The sequence below is a fragment of the Mauremys mutica genome, chromosome 7 (genome assembly GCF_020497125.1).
Source record: "Mauremys mutica isolate MM-2020 ecotype Southern chromosome 7, ASM2049712v1, whole genome shotgun sequence".
NCBI classification, from domain to species: domain Eukaryota; kingdom Metazoa; phylum Chordata; order Testudines; family Geoemydidae; genus Mauremys; species Mauremys mutica.
Genome location: NC_059078.1, coordinates 66,306,108 through 66,326,291, shown reverse-complemented (window position 1 = coordinate 66,326,291; position 20,184 = coordinate 66,306,108). Strand labels below are relative to the sequence as shown.

Genomic DNA, 20,184 nt, shown 5'->3' with positions numbered 1-20,184 from the left:
TGCAGTATGTACTCAGGTGGCTAGCCTGAGCCGCTGCCCTTGTTACCCCTCACTACACTGCTATTTGTAGTGCACTAGCTCGAGCAGAGCTATCACGTGTCTGCCTAGGCCCAATGAGAGGTAGACTCCCAGCTGCAGTGTAGGCATACCCTACGTACAGTGTGAAAGGACCTCAGCCAACTGACTGCTTTTCACTAGCTCCTGCTAGGTATTCAAGGTGGGATAACCACAGAAATATCTAGTAATATGCAAGTAGGTATCCTCCCTGTCTGGGAGCAATATGACGTCATCCATCAGCTCAAATGCTGCCATTTCTGTTCCATCTTCCGACCTCATGCCTGACTGGCAGAGGTACAGAATCTTGGCAACAGACAAGGTGCAGCTGCAAATGGTTCTTTGCTAGTGTTGTATATAATTTGATGAAGACAGAGGGTTGCGTACAGGCAGTAGGTTGATAGGCCCAGGGATAGATTCCTTAGTACTGACCAAACTTACTGCATACTTTGGGAGCGAGTGATCTTCCAAAGTGGCATTTATGCATCTTTGTGTAGGTAGATTCCCAGATGTTTTTCTCAGAAATGAAGGGCCTAGGTCTGAGCTAAGCTTTCTTGTAGTATTTCAAGAGTCTCTTGTTGTGAGCATGAGGCAAAGACTGGAAAGGGGGAGGGATGTTTCTAATCCTGGGCTCAACATACAGTTCCTTTTGCCTGGAAAGCATACCCTGAATCCAGGTGATCCTTCTTGTCAAATAGGGTGACCATTCTTCATGACATGCAATGCCGCCTTCTTCCAGAGTAGTGTGAAGTTAATCAGAATGGATACAGCAGTTCGTTATCCTGAAGAGTTCAGAGAGCCATGACTTAATGGCTGCTAAAGTGCTCTAATCACTGCTCGGGAACAGGACTAGGAATTATTAGGCTTCAAGTCTACCTGCTTCTTCCACAGATTTTCACCATTAAGCATTTAATTTCCTTCCTTTCTACTCCATGCACCATAGGTCATCTCAGAAATAAAATGGATTGTGAATATTTCCCTTTTGGAAGGATAGAACAATTCCTGTTTTATTCTAGATGGTTCTTCCCCCTGTTGTCATGTCCTTTTCCATAGTGCTACTGCACTCTGGCTTCTATCATCACTGCAGGCCACTATAAACTGATCCCCTATGGTACACATTTCATTATGCTATTAAATATCCGTGGCCCCTTGCAAATAGCCAAGTAAACGATGCACCAGTTGATGTGCTGCAGGAGGCTCACATGAACCCTCATTTTTCAAATGTGCCATCCAAACTGAAGAGAAGGTTATGGTAGGTCTCCTTCCTCTCTGCCAAAGATCACCTATCTATATAACTCAAAAATCTTCTGAAGAGCAATTTTTTCCCCTTCTCGGCAAGTTCAACACCCCCCCCCCCCGACTGTATTAACAAATTTTGTGTACGTCCATTGTTAAATTATTGGCCACACACTGTAGGAATGTACACTGGAATATGTAATTCCTTATCCCACAGAACAGCTGAGTTTTCAGATATACACCCAGAGAACTAGCCTTCATAATTTTAAAACTGCATTTAAAAAAAAACTGCTGCATGGACCAAACCCTGCTCATCTTACTCACAATTACTTTGAGGGACTCTTCACTGGACTAAAGGACGCAGAATTTGGTGCTGTAATTTTAACAGAGCCTCTTTAAATTGCACTAAAGATATTTCCTTCTCTGATTCTGTTCATTTTGTCTTGATTCAGGAGAGTGTCCTCCACTTGGCAATAGGGGAACGCAGCACTACACACACACTGATCTGGCAACCCACATTATATGCCCCATGCTGGGGGAATGCATCATCAGATTTTGTACCGGGGGAAGGATCAGCAAGAATTTTTTGGTTTGTGCTGTCTCGTAGTGTGCTTGATCAAGGTTTTACTGTAAAAGCAAATAAAAAAACAAAATAGTTGTCTATATCCAACCCTCAGAACCTTGCCATTAACCAGAAACCCAACCAAATTAAACTAGGACAGAGGTGATCTTTGGAACACAAAGGGCTGCACTGGCAAGTTACTTGGACCCCAAGATTATACCTAATTTTGCTCATATGTTTTCAATATTTTAAATTTTAAAAGTCAAAGATAAATGTGTGCAACTCTAATATTTACAGCTACTTTTTATGCGCCACAATAGATGACTAAAAATTGCTTTTCTGTTTGCATTTACTGTAATAAACGCCTGAGCAGGTTTGTCCTTATACTGCCATTACAAGGAAGGGGCCTCCATGGTCTGTGCTTCAGGACTCTGCAGGCTTCATTTGATTTCAGGCCACAGTTTGATCATCCCTAACTTTGGTGTGTGCGCGTGTGCACGTGTGAACACATGCGCTAAAATATTGCTTCTAACGGCACTTAGCACATGCTTAAGTGCTTTGCTGGTTACCGATGGACTTGAGCACATTCTTAAATGTCATATTGAATTGGACTCAGGTTTAGATTGCCTACATCTTTTGGGGGTTTTTGGGTAGCTAATGGGAAAGTCACAAATTCAGTGACCGACTCAGAACTGCACATGCGCAGCAGCTACCAAACTGTTCATATTGACCAACTGCATTAACAGATTACTACATCCAAGGAGTTTTTTTTGTTTTAAAAAGAGGTATCCAAAGTACTAAAAGTTTATGCTATTTCACTGCACACTCTATTCCACTAGAGGTCAGCCTGCAACAAAACCCCAAGCAAACACGGGAGCTGCTGCACGCTGCCAGCATCGACATTATTTTCTTTCTCTATTTTATCTATTAAAAAAGATTCCTTCAGAGCCATAACTTAGATCTCACTCTAAAATGGAGCAACAGGAAGATATAATGGTGCATTTCATTTATGAATGACCTATAATAAATTACTGTGAAGTATTCCAGGTGCCAAGAGAGAGGCTGCTTTGTCTGCACATGAACTATATTTCACATACTTTAATTTGGCTGACACATAAAATTCATTTGACATTTTGCAGGTATTTCTTTGAAAGGATATTTGGTTCTTGTTGAGTGTTAAGGTATGGAGGTGAGGTAACCTGGGTAACCGAAGGTCATTTCCGAGGAGATTGTTGTCCAAGATCAACTCTTCCAGGCAACTGAATGTTTTTAGTCCTTCTAGTGACCTGCAAACGACAAAGACAACAGGAAAAATGATACTCCATTAAATCAGAGAGGTCATTATGAGCTGAAATAAATATTTTAACCTTCCCTTTCAAGAGAGGGAACAGTTTTGGTTTGGCCCTGTCAGGAGAGTGAATGACAAGAATTAGTGGCAAGGGGAATGCTGGCACGGCAACACATCCTTCACATGCTGGCAGGATGAAGGATGGGGGTCACTTAGTGAGTAGCCAGGATCCAAAACAAAAGGCTTCAGATATGGGGCCTGCAGGATGAATTTGTCAATGTCTTGTGCCTTCAGGCACCCAGCCTCGCCTGACCCTAACCTCCATTCCCAAGATAAATAACTCTGTCACAGTTCACCTTCATTCCCTGGACACAAATTTAAGTTGTCATCCATCATTTCTGCCAAGAAATATCATACCCCAATAACAATAATAAATACAACTTCAAGTATTATTTCTTAGCAGTTACCCTACATGCAATTATAGGAAAAGCTAAGGGGATTTTTCTTTTTTTATTAACTACTTAATTCGCTACTGCTTGCGTCTCTGCGACCAACATAAAATGCTTCATATCTGCAGAGTTGCTCCAGACACAGAAGCCATATGCTTTGATTTTAAAACCTACTGCCCCAACCCAGGGTTCAAACTGTAGAAAGCAGTTTTAAAAAGAAGAACTTTACAGCATAAAAATGAAATGCCAGGTATCTGTGGGAAACCATCACCCAGTTAGGAAGGTAGAGGAAGATACTGAGGAGCTAGCTTTCCTGCTCTGCTAGGGCACTTATTCCAAAATTAACTCTTAATTTCCTAGGCTTGCACATTCCTAAAGGGGCGGGGGTAGGGGAGAAAAGCCCACACTAATCAAGAGAGAAAGCAGGTTATATGGAGCAAATGAACAGCCACACATTCACAGCTCATTCACCTACCAGACACCTAGAGAGATGCTGAGATTGCATGACTTGACAGCTGATCTACTATGCCGACCAGCGGGAAGATCATCACTATATCTCCTGGCTGTTTTATAAAATGTGATGAATAAGGGAGATGCAGTCTACACTATTTATTCATTTTCTAATGACATTTATACCGGGGGGATTTTCCCCCTTCCACTCCCCACCTCTTTCTTTTTTCCTTTTTACAAAGATCCATTAAAAAAATAAGGTAAGCGTCTTATAGAGAGATATGGAACATGTCACTAATGGAGGAATATGCAGCAGTCAATATGAAATGTGATTTTTTAATTGCATGGATTAATTTAATGTCCACCAAGTCAACAAAAACCCAGATGCTGTTTCTGCAGATTCATCAGCGCCTCCCCGATTGCCATTATGAAGCATAGTTAGAGGTGCAAATTGAAAATTCCTATGTGAGAAGTCAAACCTGCAACCTTCAAACTAAAGTTTAAGGGCATTATCTACTCAGTTATAAATATTCAAAAGTAAAAATCAGCACTCAAGTACTTAAACAGCACCTTCAGTCTAAGGCTATGGCTACACTTGCACTTCAAAGCGCTTTGAAGCGCTAAGTGTAGTCAGAGCTCTCCCAGCGCTGTCCGTACTCCACCTCCCTGTGGGGAATAACGTACAGCGCTGGGAGCCGCGCTTTGACCACACTGGCGCTTTGCAGCGCTGCAATTTGCAGCGCTGGAGAGGGTGTGTTTTCACACCCTGCTGCAGCGCTGCAAATTTGCAAGTGTAGCCATGGCCTAAGGATCTCACAGCACTTCAAACACTTACACTGCATTATCTGAGGGAAGTATAGTTAAGTATCATTAACCCCATTGTACTTATGGGCAATTGAGGTACACAGAGGTTAAGTGAATTTGCCCAAAGCAAGTCATTGGCCAGGTCTACACTACAACCTCTTGCTGGCATAGCTATGCCAGTCAGGGGTGTGATCTCTGGCCCACATAGCTGTGTCAGCAAAGGCCCCCCATTGCAGACATACAGCTTATTTTATTTGTTTATGGTTTGGGGGGGGGTTGTTGGGGAGGGAGCAGGGAGGTGGCTGGAATAAGCTATCCAGGCAAAAGCAGTTTTTTCTAGCATAAGCTGCATGCACACTAGGAGCATTTTTTTGGTATAGGGTACTGGTATAGCTATACCAGCAAAGCACTCCATACAAGGCCTCTGCCAGGATCAGGATTAGAACCCAGGTCTGCACCAATGCTTCTGCGCAAGTACCAGTGAAGGAAAATCAATCTAGAGGAAGTAGGAGCTAATTTATTATGCTGTTATGATTTTTAATTTGTTTATTTGACAAACCTAGTTTAGAAAATTCCTCTTAAACACTCTTTATTATATAAATAGTTAATAGTGGCATATATCCAACCCTCACTTTTTAATATAAGGCTTCTGCTTGCCAAAAGGAGTTCAAAATAGACCATTTCCCTGTCAGCACCACAGAGCCTTATGGGACACCAGTAGATCCTATGTGAATAAACATTGCTTGGGTTCTGGTCAGTGTCAGCATCAAAATTGTTCCTGAGTTATGTTATGCAAATATAATGCCCTTATCATGAGAATCAGCAAATGGTTGGCAACTGGCAAGGAGAAGAAAGCATACATCCAAAACTGCTGCAGGGGAGGCATAAAACAAAACGACAAGCCATGAAGTGGGACAAAGGCCCTGAAACACTAGAGAGAGTTGCCTATTGAAACGGCCTTTCTTTCTAAGTCTTAGGTTGAGTACAATGGTACTAGCTTCATAGATGAGTAGAGAAAATTGTGTGTAAATCCCCTTACACCTGTCTGGTTTTGATAATTTTTGCCATGTAATGTTATTAACTGCTCAGTTAAAAAGGAGCAGTGTTACACAGGGGGTTGCTTATTAATTGTTGTTTTCATGTCATCAGCATGGTGTGCACTTGGTGATTTAATCAGCTAAACTCAGAGCCTAGGGACAGGGCAGGGATTGCTACAGTGCAGAGAGGGTGTAGACAATTAACATAAATTTACATCCATATGTTATTTTGCTATTCACAGAACTGTCAGCTTCCCCCCCCCTACTCCCACTAAAGAATCAAAAAAGAAATTCATTTGAAAGTTGTTGAGGAACCCAGGAAGAAATTTTGTTTGCTATCATGAGTGACATAAGTTATCAAATCTATATAAAAGTGCAGGTGTATCCTCATCATAATATATAAGGGGAATGTCATCTAGTAGTTATATCCTGGGACTGAAAAGCATAAACTGTAAGTATGAGTCGATTTGCTACTTGAACTTCAGCAAGTCACAACCTCTGGGTGCCGTGATTTGTCATCTGTGGAGCGGGGATAAAACCTGCCTACCTGATACAGGTGTGAGGCCAAATTATGTTTGGAAAATGTTTTGAGGGCCTCAGGTGACAGGTGCCATAAAAGTACAACATAAAATATTACCCTTTCAATGAAGTGCCTGAAAGAACACATCATTGTATTCAAAATATTTTATTATTAACATACCCAAAAGTGAAAGGGTGAAAGAGACAGCAAAAGCAGCAGTTATATCACTGTGAGAAGAATGGTAAAAAAAAAAAAAAAAGACAAACAAACAAACAAACAAAAAAAAACCTAGACAGACAGAAAGCTGGAGGAATTTTCTGAGAAACAGCAACATCTTAAAATGAAATCTTGGATGCTTCCTCATGGTTCATAGCAGGGGAGCAACTCCCATCTTGGTCAATTAACAGACACAGCCTCACCACCACAATAGAACCAGGACTTAAGGGGTAGTGGCAGCTAGCTCTTTTCCCTAGTTGGTTTTAGAAAGCTAATAAGCATCACTGAAGTGTATTGCAGGTTGCTTTTTTCCCTGTTCTAATGACATGAAAGCTGCCCATTATCTCACCCACAGGTACCATCTCGGTTACCTCATTGCAGGGCTCACACTCCACTCCCAGAGGAGAGCAAGTGCTGCCAAGAGATTTCCATTGCAATTTCCAAAGTCACATCAAAATGACAAAACATCACAATGTATTCAGCTCTGCCTGATCTGTACAGAAAGAACTTTAAGTTTCCACTGTAATTAACCCTATCCTCGTTAAGATAATTATGATCAAGCTCCCTGTCACAGCTAATATCACAGCATCATTGCCTATGGCTCATGCTTTGCCCTCATTAGCTTACAAAAACAGTGCGCTAAACAGGCAACTGACTCCTTCTGCAAAATGACTTAAGATGTTCTGTAACCAGACAGTAAATAACCCTTTAGAATACAAAGGTCTCAGCAATGTCCTTTTATCCAAGTCCTTCAGCTAATCAGTCTGATTTCTCCCAGCTCGCTTTTCCATAATTCATTCATGATTTCCAGCAAAGTTTTAATCATAAAGGAATGTCATTGTAGAGATTTTTCTGTGCATGGGCACAGTAATTGTCGACTATGCTATTTTATACAGTCCCTCTGGCTTGATGTGGAAATGGATTTGGTTACACTGAAACTAAATAGCAGTTCGGCTTATCGGTAATATTTGACTGTGCATTCACAGGATTTTGAGAGAGAGAAAAGCAATGTTATCTCATCAGTTGTCCTTGTCCTGAAATAACAGTATGCTCAGAAGTATATTTAAAAGAGAACATGCTGCCCTCTCTCTCTTAATAAGACATCTGACTCATTCCTAATTACTTTTTTTCTGGTTTAACAGAAAAAAGAGAGGGCAGTTAACCATATGTAAATGAGAGAGTTTGGCTTTTCCCATGAAATTGATTTGGGCTCTGGTGACAACAGATAGCCATAACCAGAAGTTAAAAACAGAGTCGTTACGAGAGGCGAGCTTGTTTAAATATCTCTCTCTTTGCCTTTCTAAATTTCTTAGCAGATTAAAAAAAATAAAAATAAAATAAAATAAAAAAGCAGCAGCACACACTGAGGCACTAATCATAATTTCAGTATTTAAATTAAAAAAAACAAGACTGATTTGAGTTTCTATAGCACCAACTGTCCACGGATCTTAAGGCATTTTTACAAATGTTAATGTATTCAGCATCACAAAAGTTCTTTGAGCAAAGAATCGCCATTACACAGAGGGTAAAACTAAGGAAGAGAGAGAGAGATTAAGGGACTAGCCCCAGTTGACACCCATCGATTCTTAAGGAGAGAAGGGAACAGAACCCAGGTTTCCCAACTTCCAGTCCCTCACTTTAACTACCACAACAAAAGAAATCCACAATATAAATGGAGACATTTCTAACTTGATGTACCAAGTTAACATGAGGGGTTCAGCAAAACTTGCTCTGAGTTTCAGTTCCCACTATTTTGAGTCCAGATTAAGTCTCACTTTCAGTTCCAATGAACCTGAAAACCTGAAGCAAAACTCAACCAAAACAATAAGTCCATTCCCAGCACTTGTGGGACAAGCAGGGGTTTGCATGAAACTTTTAGCCAGGTTTACAAAGCAGGGCTGAGTTCCACATTCAGAATGATACTGCAAACCAGATGCGGCTGCCTGATTTTCAGGTTTTATTCTGGACTTTTTTCTCAACTACAACTACAATTTAAGAAAAATCCAACTGACAAAGATGACTCTGGGTTCAGTTGTAACGCCAAGCATCTTCCCTCTCTTCATTCAAATCCCTCTTTAAATCACATCAGTGTCAGCTAAACTACGTGTGTTGTTGCGGACCCATGAATGATGAAAATCAGACCTACAAAATCTAAAAATAACCTCCTCCACTATATAATATAAAACGTTTGGTAGTACAGTTATGTTGGTTAGGCATGAGATTGATTTTTTTTTAAAGTTTTTTATACCAGCAAAAAGCCCTAGCGTAGGTACAGTTATACTGGCAGAAGCGTGCTTTTGCTGGTATAGCTTATTTTATTTGGGGACATGGTATAAGCTATATAGCCAATATAAACCATGTCTACATGAGGAGGGTTTACTAATATAGCTATCCTTGTATAGTTATACCAGCAATCCTTTTCTAGTGTAGGCTAGGCCTCAGTGTAGACTGTAATCCCCAAAGAACAGGGGCCAGGTCCTTGTGGTCCATCACAGAGGTGGCACATCAATAATAAATGCCATCTTCTCTCCAAGATTTCTGGGGCTGTTTGCATGGAGGCTGCTCCCTCAGTCCCTGTAAGACTGCAGCATGCATCATTCCACTTGAGGCAGTATGGTATCTGGATGGAACTGTTTCCAGATTCCTCCCACTGGACCAAAACTGAAACAAGGCCTTCTGATGAGTGGTGGAGCAAGGAGGAAGTGAAGGGGGAGGATTAGCAGTGACCACTAAATAGCCCTTCTCCTAAAGAGAGTCTTCATGAGGTTAGACTTGCATACTACTTGTTTGTGATACTGACAAACATAAATCAAAGGAAAATTGGAATTGACCCTTCATCCCAAACTGGCTGCCCAACGTATCCGAGAAGCTGTTTCCCTTACTGCACACACTCTTAGACACACAATGAATGGATAATCTGTCCTTACTTGCCTGCTTTGCTCAGAAACTACATGTATCCAAGGAGATGTGTATGTGTGTGTGACATTAGGTCCCACACATACAGCAATGACAGGCCCTACAAGACAAGTTAAGGAATAAAGCTGTACAAGAATCAGTTGTTTTGCAGGCTGGGTTCTTGAAAACACATTCTCTCTAGTTTACTTAGTTTTACAACCCTAAATTTTCCTCTGTGCTTAGAGTAGGCAGTACTACCAATCCCAAGTTCCCAAAAACAATGATTCAGGCCTCCAAGAAATCAAGAATAGCTTTAAAATCATGAGATTTAAAAAAAATAATCTCAGTCTTCTGGTTTTTGAGCCCATAGGTGCATTTGGGTCATGTTTTCAAATTTCTCTGTACAACCATGAAGACTAGAAGCTTACTTTTTCATATAGAAAAAAACTGAGATTTTTGTATCACCTCACTCCTGGAGTTGCAGCTTTGAGTAAAACTCCAAATACTGAAGGATATGAAGGTCCCCATTCTTAGGAATGCTGCTGCTGTGATGTGCACAGTGGTCCACAGTGACTTCCCCTGAGTTGTTTGTTACAAATGGCCTTTGATAAAGTATGAAGGAGTGCAGTAGTCTGTTGCCTAGTGCAGTGGTTCTCTAGCCAGTCCGCTGCTTGTTCAAGGAAAGCCCCGGGCGGGTTAGTTTACCTGCCGCGTCCACAGGTTCGGCCGATCGCAGCTCCCAGTGGCTGCTGTTTGCTGCTCCAGGCCAGTGGGGGCTGCGGGAAGTGGCGCGGGCTGAGGGATGTGCTGGCCGCCGCTTCCCGCAGCCCCCATTGGCCTGGAGCAGCGAATCTAATCAACCTTTCAAAAACCACATATGTAAGATTTATAAATTAGTTATATAAAACAAACACCAACCAGATACAAGTGCTATGTTTCAACACCATTTGTAAAACCCTCTGACAACAGAGATGAAAATAGGGACAGCCAGAAGTGCAATGGCAGTGCCATTATGGAAGTTTTACTTGGAAGTATTTTGAATCATTCTATCACTCTAATTCAGAGAGTAACCTGACCCCTCTCCTTTTTGTACAGAAAAGGGGGAGTTGAAAGCCCATGGGGAGAGAGTAAAGCCCATTTCAACTACTAGAGTATGGTGAGAAGGGGGAAAGAAAAGTAATTTTTCTCCTATCTTCCACAACAACCAAGGCTGAGGATTGACAAGCAAATTGACGCACTGCTCAGAGGGCAAAAGATAAATGTTTGATGAATTGGCCATTGCTGGAGGAGTGATGGGCTTCATATGTGCATAATGGACTAGCTGCCGTTCAATTCAGATTGCCTGCCAAGATAAGAAACCATAATGAATGGACGAAGCAGAGCCTCTACCATAAGAAAGTATAATCTGACTAGTTTTAATAAACTTAATAAAAAAGATGAAGCAGAGAAAGGCACGGAGGACTGGCCTTTGTGACCAGCTGTGAGGGGTGAGAAAAAATAATAGATGCTCAAGCAAGATAGGAGAAGGGAAGTATTGGGACGTATCATTTGAATCCCTCCCTTTCATTGTTAAGAAGTGTCTTTAGAACATCTAAAATAAACCACATGCACAAAAACAGAACAAAGCATAATAATGTTCATTATACCCATTGTAAAAAGGCTATTTTGTCTCTTTCCACCCAACAGCTACACATATATTGTCTCTCTCTCTCTCTCTCTCATGCGCGCGCGCGCACACACACACACACACACACACACACACACACACACACTCTAAGGCTACATCTATACTCAAAATGTTTGCTCATGTAATAATGTTGGTTTGGGGTGTAATTTTTTACAACATTTTTATACTGGCCAAAAGCCCTAGTGCAGGGGTCCTCAAACTGGGGGTCGGAACCCCTCAGGGGTTGCAAGGTTATTACATGGGGGTTGCGAGCTGTCAGCCTCCACCTGAAACCCTGCTTTGCATCCAGCATTTATAATGGTGTTAAATATATAAAAAGTGTTTTTAATTTATAGGGGGAAGGGGGGGTTGCACTCAGAGGCTTGCTATGTGAAAGGGGTCACCAGTACAAAAATTTGAGCATCACTGCCCTAGTGTAAACACAGTTATACCAATGCCTCTTTGCCTGTATGTCTTATTTCATTCAGAGAACTGATATATCTATATCATACAGCACTCTTTGGCCAGGATAAGCTGCATCTCCACTACAGGTGTTTGCCGGTAGACCTCTAACAGCAAACCCTTTCTAGTGTAGACCTAAATTCTGCTGGGTTGCCAATGAAAGTTCTTTTGGTTCAGACTTTGCCCTTTCAGGGCCCAGCTGGGGTCACAGGTGGCTTCTTAACTTACAGGAGACAGCCAGCAATTTCATGCAGGAGGTGTTTTTAATTTATTTAGCATATCCATCAGCAGGCAACTTTCACTTCAATGCTGCCATATTGATCACAGTGAAATCTCATGTGATATTATCAACGAGGGCCAAAAGGAATACCAACAGCAGCAGCAGCAGCTCTGTGTATCTTGAAAGCTTGTCTCTTTCACCAACATAAGCTGGTGAAATAAAAAAGTTTCCTCACACACTTTGTCAGCCCAAAGCAATGTCCTTTTTTCCCCACAATTAAGGGATTATATGGAGTGATGAGAAGTCTTTTTTATTCACTTAGGAAAGCAGAGTGCAGGTCACCTGAGCAATCCCTCTCACTGGAAACTCCAAAGTATTTAAGGTCAAAGTTGCTCCAGGATTCACTGTCCTGCATATCTCTTGCAATGACACTTAGCCTTTGCAATAATAACAGCCACATTAGCAACGTGAAAAAGCGCTAGGGGGCTTTGTTTGCGGTACATCTATTTGCAATATTGTTTTTGTTCATCAATAACAGTGATGGCTATGAAAAAAAAAATCAACATTCACCAAGATGGTGATGTCTGAGAACACAGTATTTTCCTTACACTTGAATAGGAAATGATTTCTCAGATACTGTGCTGCAAATGTTTGTACTTACTGACATTTTAATGGTGACTGTTGTAAATGCACAGGGCCATATTCACTTTTACTGCAAATCTTCCTTTATAGAATGAATAGCAGTAGTACAGCAGCAGAAATCTACTCTTGGAAGAGATCCTGCTGCAGTTGAAGGCAACAGGAATTTACACCAACTTCAGTGGCAGCAGGATTCGACCCAGGATCTGTCTTTACACTACATTTACAGGGGATGGGAATACACTTTGCTGTAAAATACAGTATTTGGCCATGTAGAAGAGTTTCATTTGGTTGGTTGTTTTTTGGTCCCCCCGCTGTAGGGATTACAGGGGAAATCAATCTGACCAAAGGCAGCTGGAATGCACATCACAGAATAGTATGTTAGCACCATCTGTGTCCTCTCCCTTTTTTACTTTTTCCTTTGATAATGAAAAATAAAGAAGGAAACATTAAATGGTCTCCTTTTGTAAGTATTCAAATTACCATCTTCTTGATGTCTCTTATGCAGCCTGTGTCAGATTTTAGCAGAAATGACTACATGCAAGAGGGATGTCTAGTTTTCAGTATAAATGTTATATAACTGCAAAAGGAAAGTAAATCATTACTGAGAGGCTCAGAAAGGCTCCCACTGCTGAAGAAAATAAAGTTTTAAGGCAAAAGGGTCTCTCCTCTCTCTCCCTCTGTATGTGAGTGAGAAAGTGAGTGAGAGAGAAAGACAGAGAGCTAAGGCTCAGGAGTGCTGGGTGAATTATAGACTGCCTCTCAAGATTCACAGCTCTTCGTGGTAGGAGGTTAATATTCTCACATGTCATTAGGTCTGCTGGCTCTACTGATGGCTCATTGAATCAGGCAGCAAATTATTTCCTCATGCTGCAGAGGACACCACACTTCAAAGGGAAGGAGCCAGGGTCAAGACGGCTCTCCAGTTCGATTAATGAGTTGGGATCAGCAGAGGTTGCCTGTAGGTAAGAATGTGACTGAAGCTTTTGACAAAGCTGACTTTTTGAACAGGACTTGACCCAAGCCCCTTGCCCCCCTCACCACCAAATTTTATTTCCAACCATTGCCTCTGACTGACCTGCTCAGGCCTGTTGGGATAGTTTTGACCTCCTCAGTCTTTGTTACCAGACACAGGAGCTGTCTGCCTATATTTGATGTGTCTCTCTCTAAAGGCCACATTATCTTATCTGAGTCTCATCAGAATACTTCAGATCTGCACAGCAGCAAAAGAATATGATTCAAGAGGAATCATTTCAATTTTTTAATTTTCTTACCAAATTTGTTTGGAGGGTGGAAATCACTCAAACAGCAGCTTTCAGTATCATAAAGGAAGACTGATTTCTAAATGTCATTAAAAGCAGACAATAAAAACACAAAGATTGTTAAAAGCATACAGCTTACATATTAAAATGATGGAAAAGCAGAAAATATATGCTCCTGTCTGCATGGATTTGCTGACTAAGAATATTCTCAGCAAATAATGTATTATATCAAATATTTCTGTACAAAGTTTTTATTTTTATTGCCTTAGTAGCAAGAGATAAGAGACAATTAAAACTTAACGGCCACTATATTCATCTCTCTCTAAAAGCTGAACTATATTCTCAGTTTGATAGGTCCCTGAAATATTTTAATGCATATTTAAATAGATCTAATAAACCACTAAAGTGAGCTTCATCACACTAATGCAATGTTTCTGATCAGGTCTACCTACACTTCACATTTTCTCCAGCAAGAATGAATAACTACATCAGCATGCAAACTGTTGCACTAGTAAGCTTCTAAAATCATTCAGTTACTGCTTATTGAACCTAGGGCTTTACCAATTAGACACTGATCAAGTCATTCACTCGACTTGTGAGTTTATTAGAAAAAAAGGATCTTTAAAAAAAGGATACGAATTCAAGAAACTTCACCATCCTTATATTAATGTTTCCTGGCTGACCAGCTATATTGCCCTGCAATTTTTTTTTTTTTAAGAGACAACACTTTAAATTTAATTTCTGATTTGCCCTTCACTCCATTTTGAAAGATATTTTTTAAACTTAATTTTGAAATGAAACTGACATCATTCCAATATACCAGTAAACATTTGTTATACTGAATTCATAGTATGTACAAAAGTTTAAGCTAAAAGATCAGTCCAGGGGTCTGGGATTTGCTTAAGCTTTTCAGGACTATGTCTTTTTTATTTTCTCAACATCAAGGCCAAGAGTTTCAAAAGCATGTGCCAGAAGTTAGGCTCTTAAGTCTTAGACATGTACAATGCTGAGCACTGTGCAGAGTGCCTTGACTTCAACAGAAGCACTTTTGAAAATCTCACCACTTATTTAGGAACTGAATTTTGGGCACACTTCTAAAAATCTTGGCATAATCTCAGTTTCTTGACAGATCCATTCTTTTGTTGTATATACATACTGTTGTATTTGCTTTGCAATTTTATTCTCTTTTTTCCCTTCTCCTTCCCATATCTTTCTCGGAGTTCAAAAGCATATTATTATTATCATTATTATCATCATCATCATCCTTGTTAAGGATATCCTTATTGTAATGAGTTTTTTAGCCAGAAAAGCTAGTAAACAGATGACTAGGTCTATGGAACAGGAGTGAGGATGGGAGTGATCTCTATATAAGTGAACCAGCTTGTAAGAGTGATCAGAATTCTTCCAGACAGGATATCTAACTGCTTAACAGGATGTCTTTCACATATGTGTATCATTCTAAAATGTACATATACAAGCAATGGACCAAATTTTGCTCTTAGTTACATCCATACCATGGTAACAGTGTAAAAGTGGCAACACATGAATAACTTTACTCCCATTAGGATGGATCCCACAAACATGTACACATGTAACCTCAATGAGACTACACAGAATGTATAAAGTTAAGTACATGAGTAAGTCTTTGCAGGATGAGGGCCTTAGATTTTACACCTTTATCTTCTATTCAGTGGCAGGTCGTTGTCTTGATTTTTTTTTTTCATTTTACTGCTACTAAATTTGTTCCATTTTACACTCATTCACAATTAACTAACAAAACTTCCATCCAAAAAAGGAATTACATTACCTACGTCAAGTAATTAAAAAAAAAAAAAGCTAAAAAAAGGTTTTTTTAATGCTTATCCTTATTTAAACCTCCTTCTTCCCCTTTTAATTTGAATATTTTTCTATTGTTCATATATCGCAAAAAAGGTAATGACATTACCTCATTACCTCATTGTCAGAAGCAGCAAATGCTTAATAGTGAGTACAGTTAGACAAAATAACATTCTAGAATGAAGCCTCCAGAATGACACTGAAGTTTCCCAGGAACATACATGATTGACAACAGATGTGTCTCCTCTAGTTCCAACACCATTTGAAGAGAAAGGAATAAGCACATCACAGAGAGTGTTAGATGCTGTCCTCTTGACAGCGTGTTGACATTCCATTATTAATCAGCAGTATATTTAAAATTGGACTGGACAAAACACTGGAGGGAGAAAAAAACTTTTGCGAACAATCCTACAATGAAGGATAGATTAGAGGATCTGTTTGTTTCTTAACCACTAATTGATATGATTTGGCCAACTGAACGCCTGTGCATATGGTATACAGCAGAAGTATCCCATCCATGTGGTTCTTTGAACATACCAACCACAATTCTATTGATTATACTCTATTAGGTACACCTTTAAAAGACATGCCACTCTACACGCTTGTTGTAATCGGGATGGGGAGGAGAAGAAAGTAGAAATTAGCACAGGTGTCATGAACACAATACTAGTTGGTATTGCACTACATGTATTTACATGCATCACCAAAACAAAATGAACCATAGCTCCATCATTATTTAAGTAAACACCTTAATTTCCATTTTAAAATTGTGGGGCCAGATCTTGCAAGCAACTTCACATGAATAGTCTCTAATGCCTGTGACAGAGTCACCTGCAGGAGCAGGGTTGTGTGGTGAGATCAACAAGGCAATCTAGTGTTACTCCTCTGCACCACAATGTGAAAAGTTTCAGGTTGTAATTTGGCCATCACTTTCCATGTCTAGGGAATGTGATGGATGACTGAAGTAGTATGTTCCCCCATATCACGAAAGGGCAAATCCCTTTCACGGCTTAGGAAAAAGTACTGGTGCGGGTATAGATCCCTATATATTCTGTGATGAAATTCAGCATTCTGAACTTGGGGTCCCATATTCATTAAGTCTCACTTCCCCATCACAAAAAGTACAGGGTCTCAAAAGAGACCAGAAGTGGCCAAAGGAGAAATAATAAACCAAGGAGTATTAGATCAAAACAGAATGAGATTTGCAACAAGGTCAGAATAATGACAATCAGAATATACACACTGAAAAACATGGAGGGCAGAGGCTGAACAACAGGAAATAGGTTAATTCAGGATGATGCTAAGTCATTGTAAACTATAGCAACTACTATAACTACTGTTAATGGAATTTTGTACGCATTTAAGTTTAAAAGATGTACCTTTCAGTCATCAATTAACTCAACTTCTCTCTAGTTAGGTATCTAATTCAAAGTAGTTTACTTCAAGCCTTGTTTGTCATGTTCATTCACTTATGTAAATGTCTAATCTAAAATAATGACCTTGACTATGTTACCATTTTCCATAGGTTTTCAAACTGATGACCTCCACACACAAAGAGATGATTGGCTACCTATTATCTTGGAACCCTTTCAGAGTGTAAATAACCAGTTGTCTCTGGTGCAAAACAACAACAGCAGCCGCCAAACCCCAACCTCTCCCCCACCACCCCGCACCACACACACAACTCTTGACTCACTGGTAGAGAACATATGAGTGCATGTGTTGAATTATAAATCAACTGGGACATCAGTTCAAGACTTTTCCCCCCTCCAGCTGGTGAATTTTTTGGTTCATGCTATAAGAAGGTGCCTGAAGATTCCAAGACATTAAATTCCCCCATCTGGTGACTGGGTTGCAGTGGCTTATTCTGAGAATGCACTGGCCCTGAGCTCACACTGCGTACACAGATGGAGTTTGTTCCTGGGGCAATCATATTTCTGGACTGCACGCAGTGCAGGTCTCACTCATCATGTTACCAAATTCCTCAGTAACTGTCACAGTGAATGATCAATGGGACTCAATAGATGTCTGCAACATAGGTGCCCCAATGGCCTATATAAAACCACTCCCCCTTCCACAGACCACATCAAAGCACTTTTGCTGTCTCATGGACTTTTATACAGTCATTTTGGCCCCTGCTATAAAATTTGGTAGTAAAGGTTTGGGTTTAAAACATTACAAGAAATAAATGGAGAAGGATTTTATAGTTGAAAACCTCATCTTGTCATTACTGAAGGGTAAAAAAAAAAACCCCTTAATTTTTGTTAAAATTAAAGCAAAAATTAAATCATCTTATTATGTAATTGGAACTAGGCTTCAGGCGTTAGCAGTAAAGAAAGGATTAAGGCCTCAACCACCTGGGTTGTCATTCTCCTGGGCCCCATTACCACCCTCTTATTCGTTTTTATAGCCAACAGATTAAAATGCGAGCACCGCAATCTTTGATCTTTCACTTGCTGACACAAATCCTTTCAAGCCTCCAACGTTTTCTGCTGAGGTAATTAGTACTAATTAAAAGGTTTCCAACAGCCTTTGCTCTAGTTTTTTCCCTCTCCAAAGAAATTGCTTTTACAAGTGCCTTCCATCTTTGAAATGTATGCATCGCTCACTTTCTTCTTTATCTGACTCGGAGAGATCAAGTGGATTAGTGACTCCATTATTCCCCAAGACAAAGCCAAACAACAGGTTTTTACTATCTCTCTGACCTGTTGAGGTGCAGGGTGTATATTCAGAAGAAAGTGCCTCCACTTGTATTTCAAAGACAGTCCAATTATGCACTAAAAAGACACAATGCAGGGTTTCTGCATTTAAGAATGGACATCATTTAATGAGGCAGTGTTCTCTCAGAAGTGATAGAGGCAACTGCTTCACTAATCAAACTGACAAGTTGTAGAACTAATAATAGGGTCCTCTTTGTTTGCATCTTTTTGTGTGTTTGTGTATCTAAGAAGGTACAAACAACTTCCTTTCTGACAAAAATTCCAACTTTGCTATTGACTCATATTTGCTACTGAGTTAAAAAAAGTTTAAGAAATATCTCCTGGAAGGTAATTCGAAAGAGATGAAAGCCCTCTCTGCAAAAGTCTCTGACACTGTAATTAAGCAGCATGTACTGTTATAAGGTAGACTGATAGCTGACTAAAATATTACAGCGAACAAAACAGTGTTTTATGAGGCGTCTGAAGTATTATTGAAGACCCACCTTTAAAAAATAAAAAACTGTAGCAGAAACAAACAATACTTTGCATTGAGAAAGGTTTATGTTTTGAACTTATAGGTTTTCAAATGATTCCTCCTTCGACATGGACCCTATATGGATCATTTTTCTTTATGAAAACCTGGAAGCTTTGGCCTACTGTGATAAAAATAAATTACACTTCATGCAGCAAAAGTGCTATTCAGAAAAGAGGACAGTTCTCTAGCTCTTAAAGTCCTCGCTTCCTATTGAAAAATGACAGCAGCTCTCTCATGCTGTAGTATCTCTGGCACAATAGATCAGGAATCATACACACAGTGAACAAGAGGCTATCTAACTTATCATTATATGCACAGGAGTCTATTCTCCTCTTGCGATGCCAGCGCAAAACTCCTGCTGGCACTAATCGGAGCTGCCTGTGCATATCAAGAGGAGAAATGAACCCAGAGAGTATATCAGAATTTCTAACCTGAAGTTAGAAAGTTTTTTAATTAACAGTACAGGAAAGTCAATCAATATCTTCCTCATCCTTCCTATTCTTTTACTTTCCTTCCAACAACTGTTCGACCAGAGTAGCAATTTCTTTATATTTAACTTTCCTCAGAGGATTTAAAAGCACTACAGACTTTAATCACCTAAGCCATATTACACCACTGTGAAGTAAGTTTCATCAGACACATTTTGCCAAGGCCATATGGAAAGAACCAAGAATAAAACGTTAACTAGTATCCTAGTTCCCTAATTTAACCATAAGACCATACTCCTCTATTATGCATGCACATGAAACAAACCTTCAGAAGAAGCTAGGTTAAACCTCTCATATGTGCAAGCTCATAGGGAGGAGCAAAAGGATATTTCATAACACAGTGCTTTCAAATATTCTTTTGTCCCAATGATTTGTATTAAATGTACACTGCTAGATGATGCAACAAAACTCAGGCAATAGACTCAGAAAACCTCTATAAAAATAGGCCTGATAGACTTAATCTCCTCAACTTGCAACTAGGAAAAGAGATAAAAGTTGGGCACTGTTGCATTAGTTTGGACTCCCCGTGGGAACAATTTATAGAGTTTGTAGAACTGGAATGTGCAAGAAGGTGGAACCTTAGGTACATTATGGAAGTGAATGTGAAAGGACAGTTTCCTAGTTATCTACTGGAACTGTATTTGGCATCCCTATCGGAGAGGTGATAGTAAACTGATCTGATATACAGTAAAACCACAGAGTTACGAACACCTCGGGAACGGAGGTTGCTTGTAACTGAACAAAATGTTATGGTTGTTCTTTCAAAAGTTTACACCTGAACATTGGCTTAATACACAGCTTTGAAACTTTACTATGCAGAAGAAAAATGCTGCTTTTAATCATCTTAATTTAAATGAAACAAGCTC

The 20,184-nt window shown here is 39.9% G+C and overlaps 1 protein-coding gene across 5 annotated transcripts in view; it reads right to left on the bottom strand.

Annotated features, from left to right (window-relative positions):
* LRMDA (leucine rich melanocyte differentiation associated) overlaps positions 1 to 20,184 on the bottom strand; it is a 981,216-nt gene that overhangs the window by 419,672 nt on the left and 541,360 nt on the right. For all 5 annotated transcript variants that reach the window (XM_045025044.1, XM_045025045.1, XM_045025046.1 and 2 more), the window contains exon 3: positions 3,012 to 3,138. In XM_045025044.1, the coding sequence (XP_044880979.1) occupies positions 3,012 to 3,138 (127 nt within the window). The remainder of the gene's footprint in view (positions 1 to 3,011; positions 3,139 to 20,184) is intronic.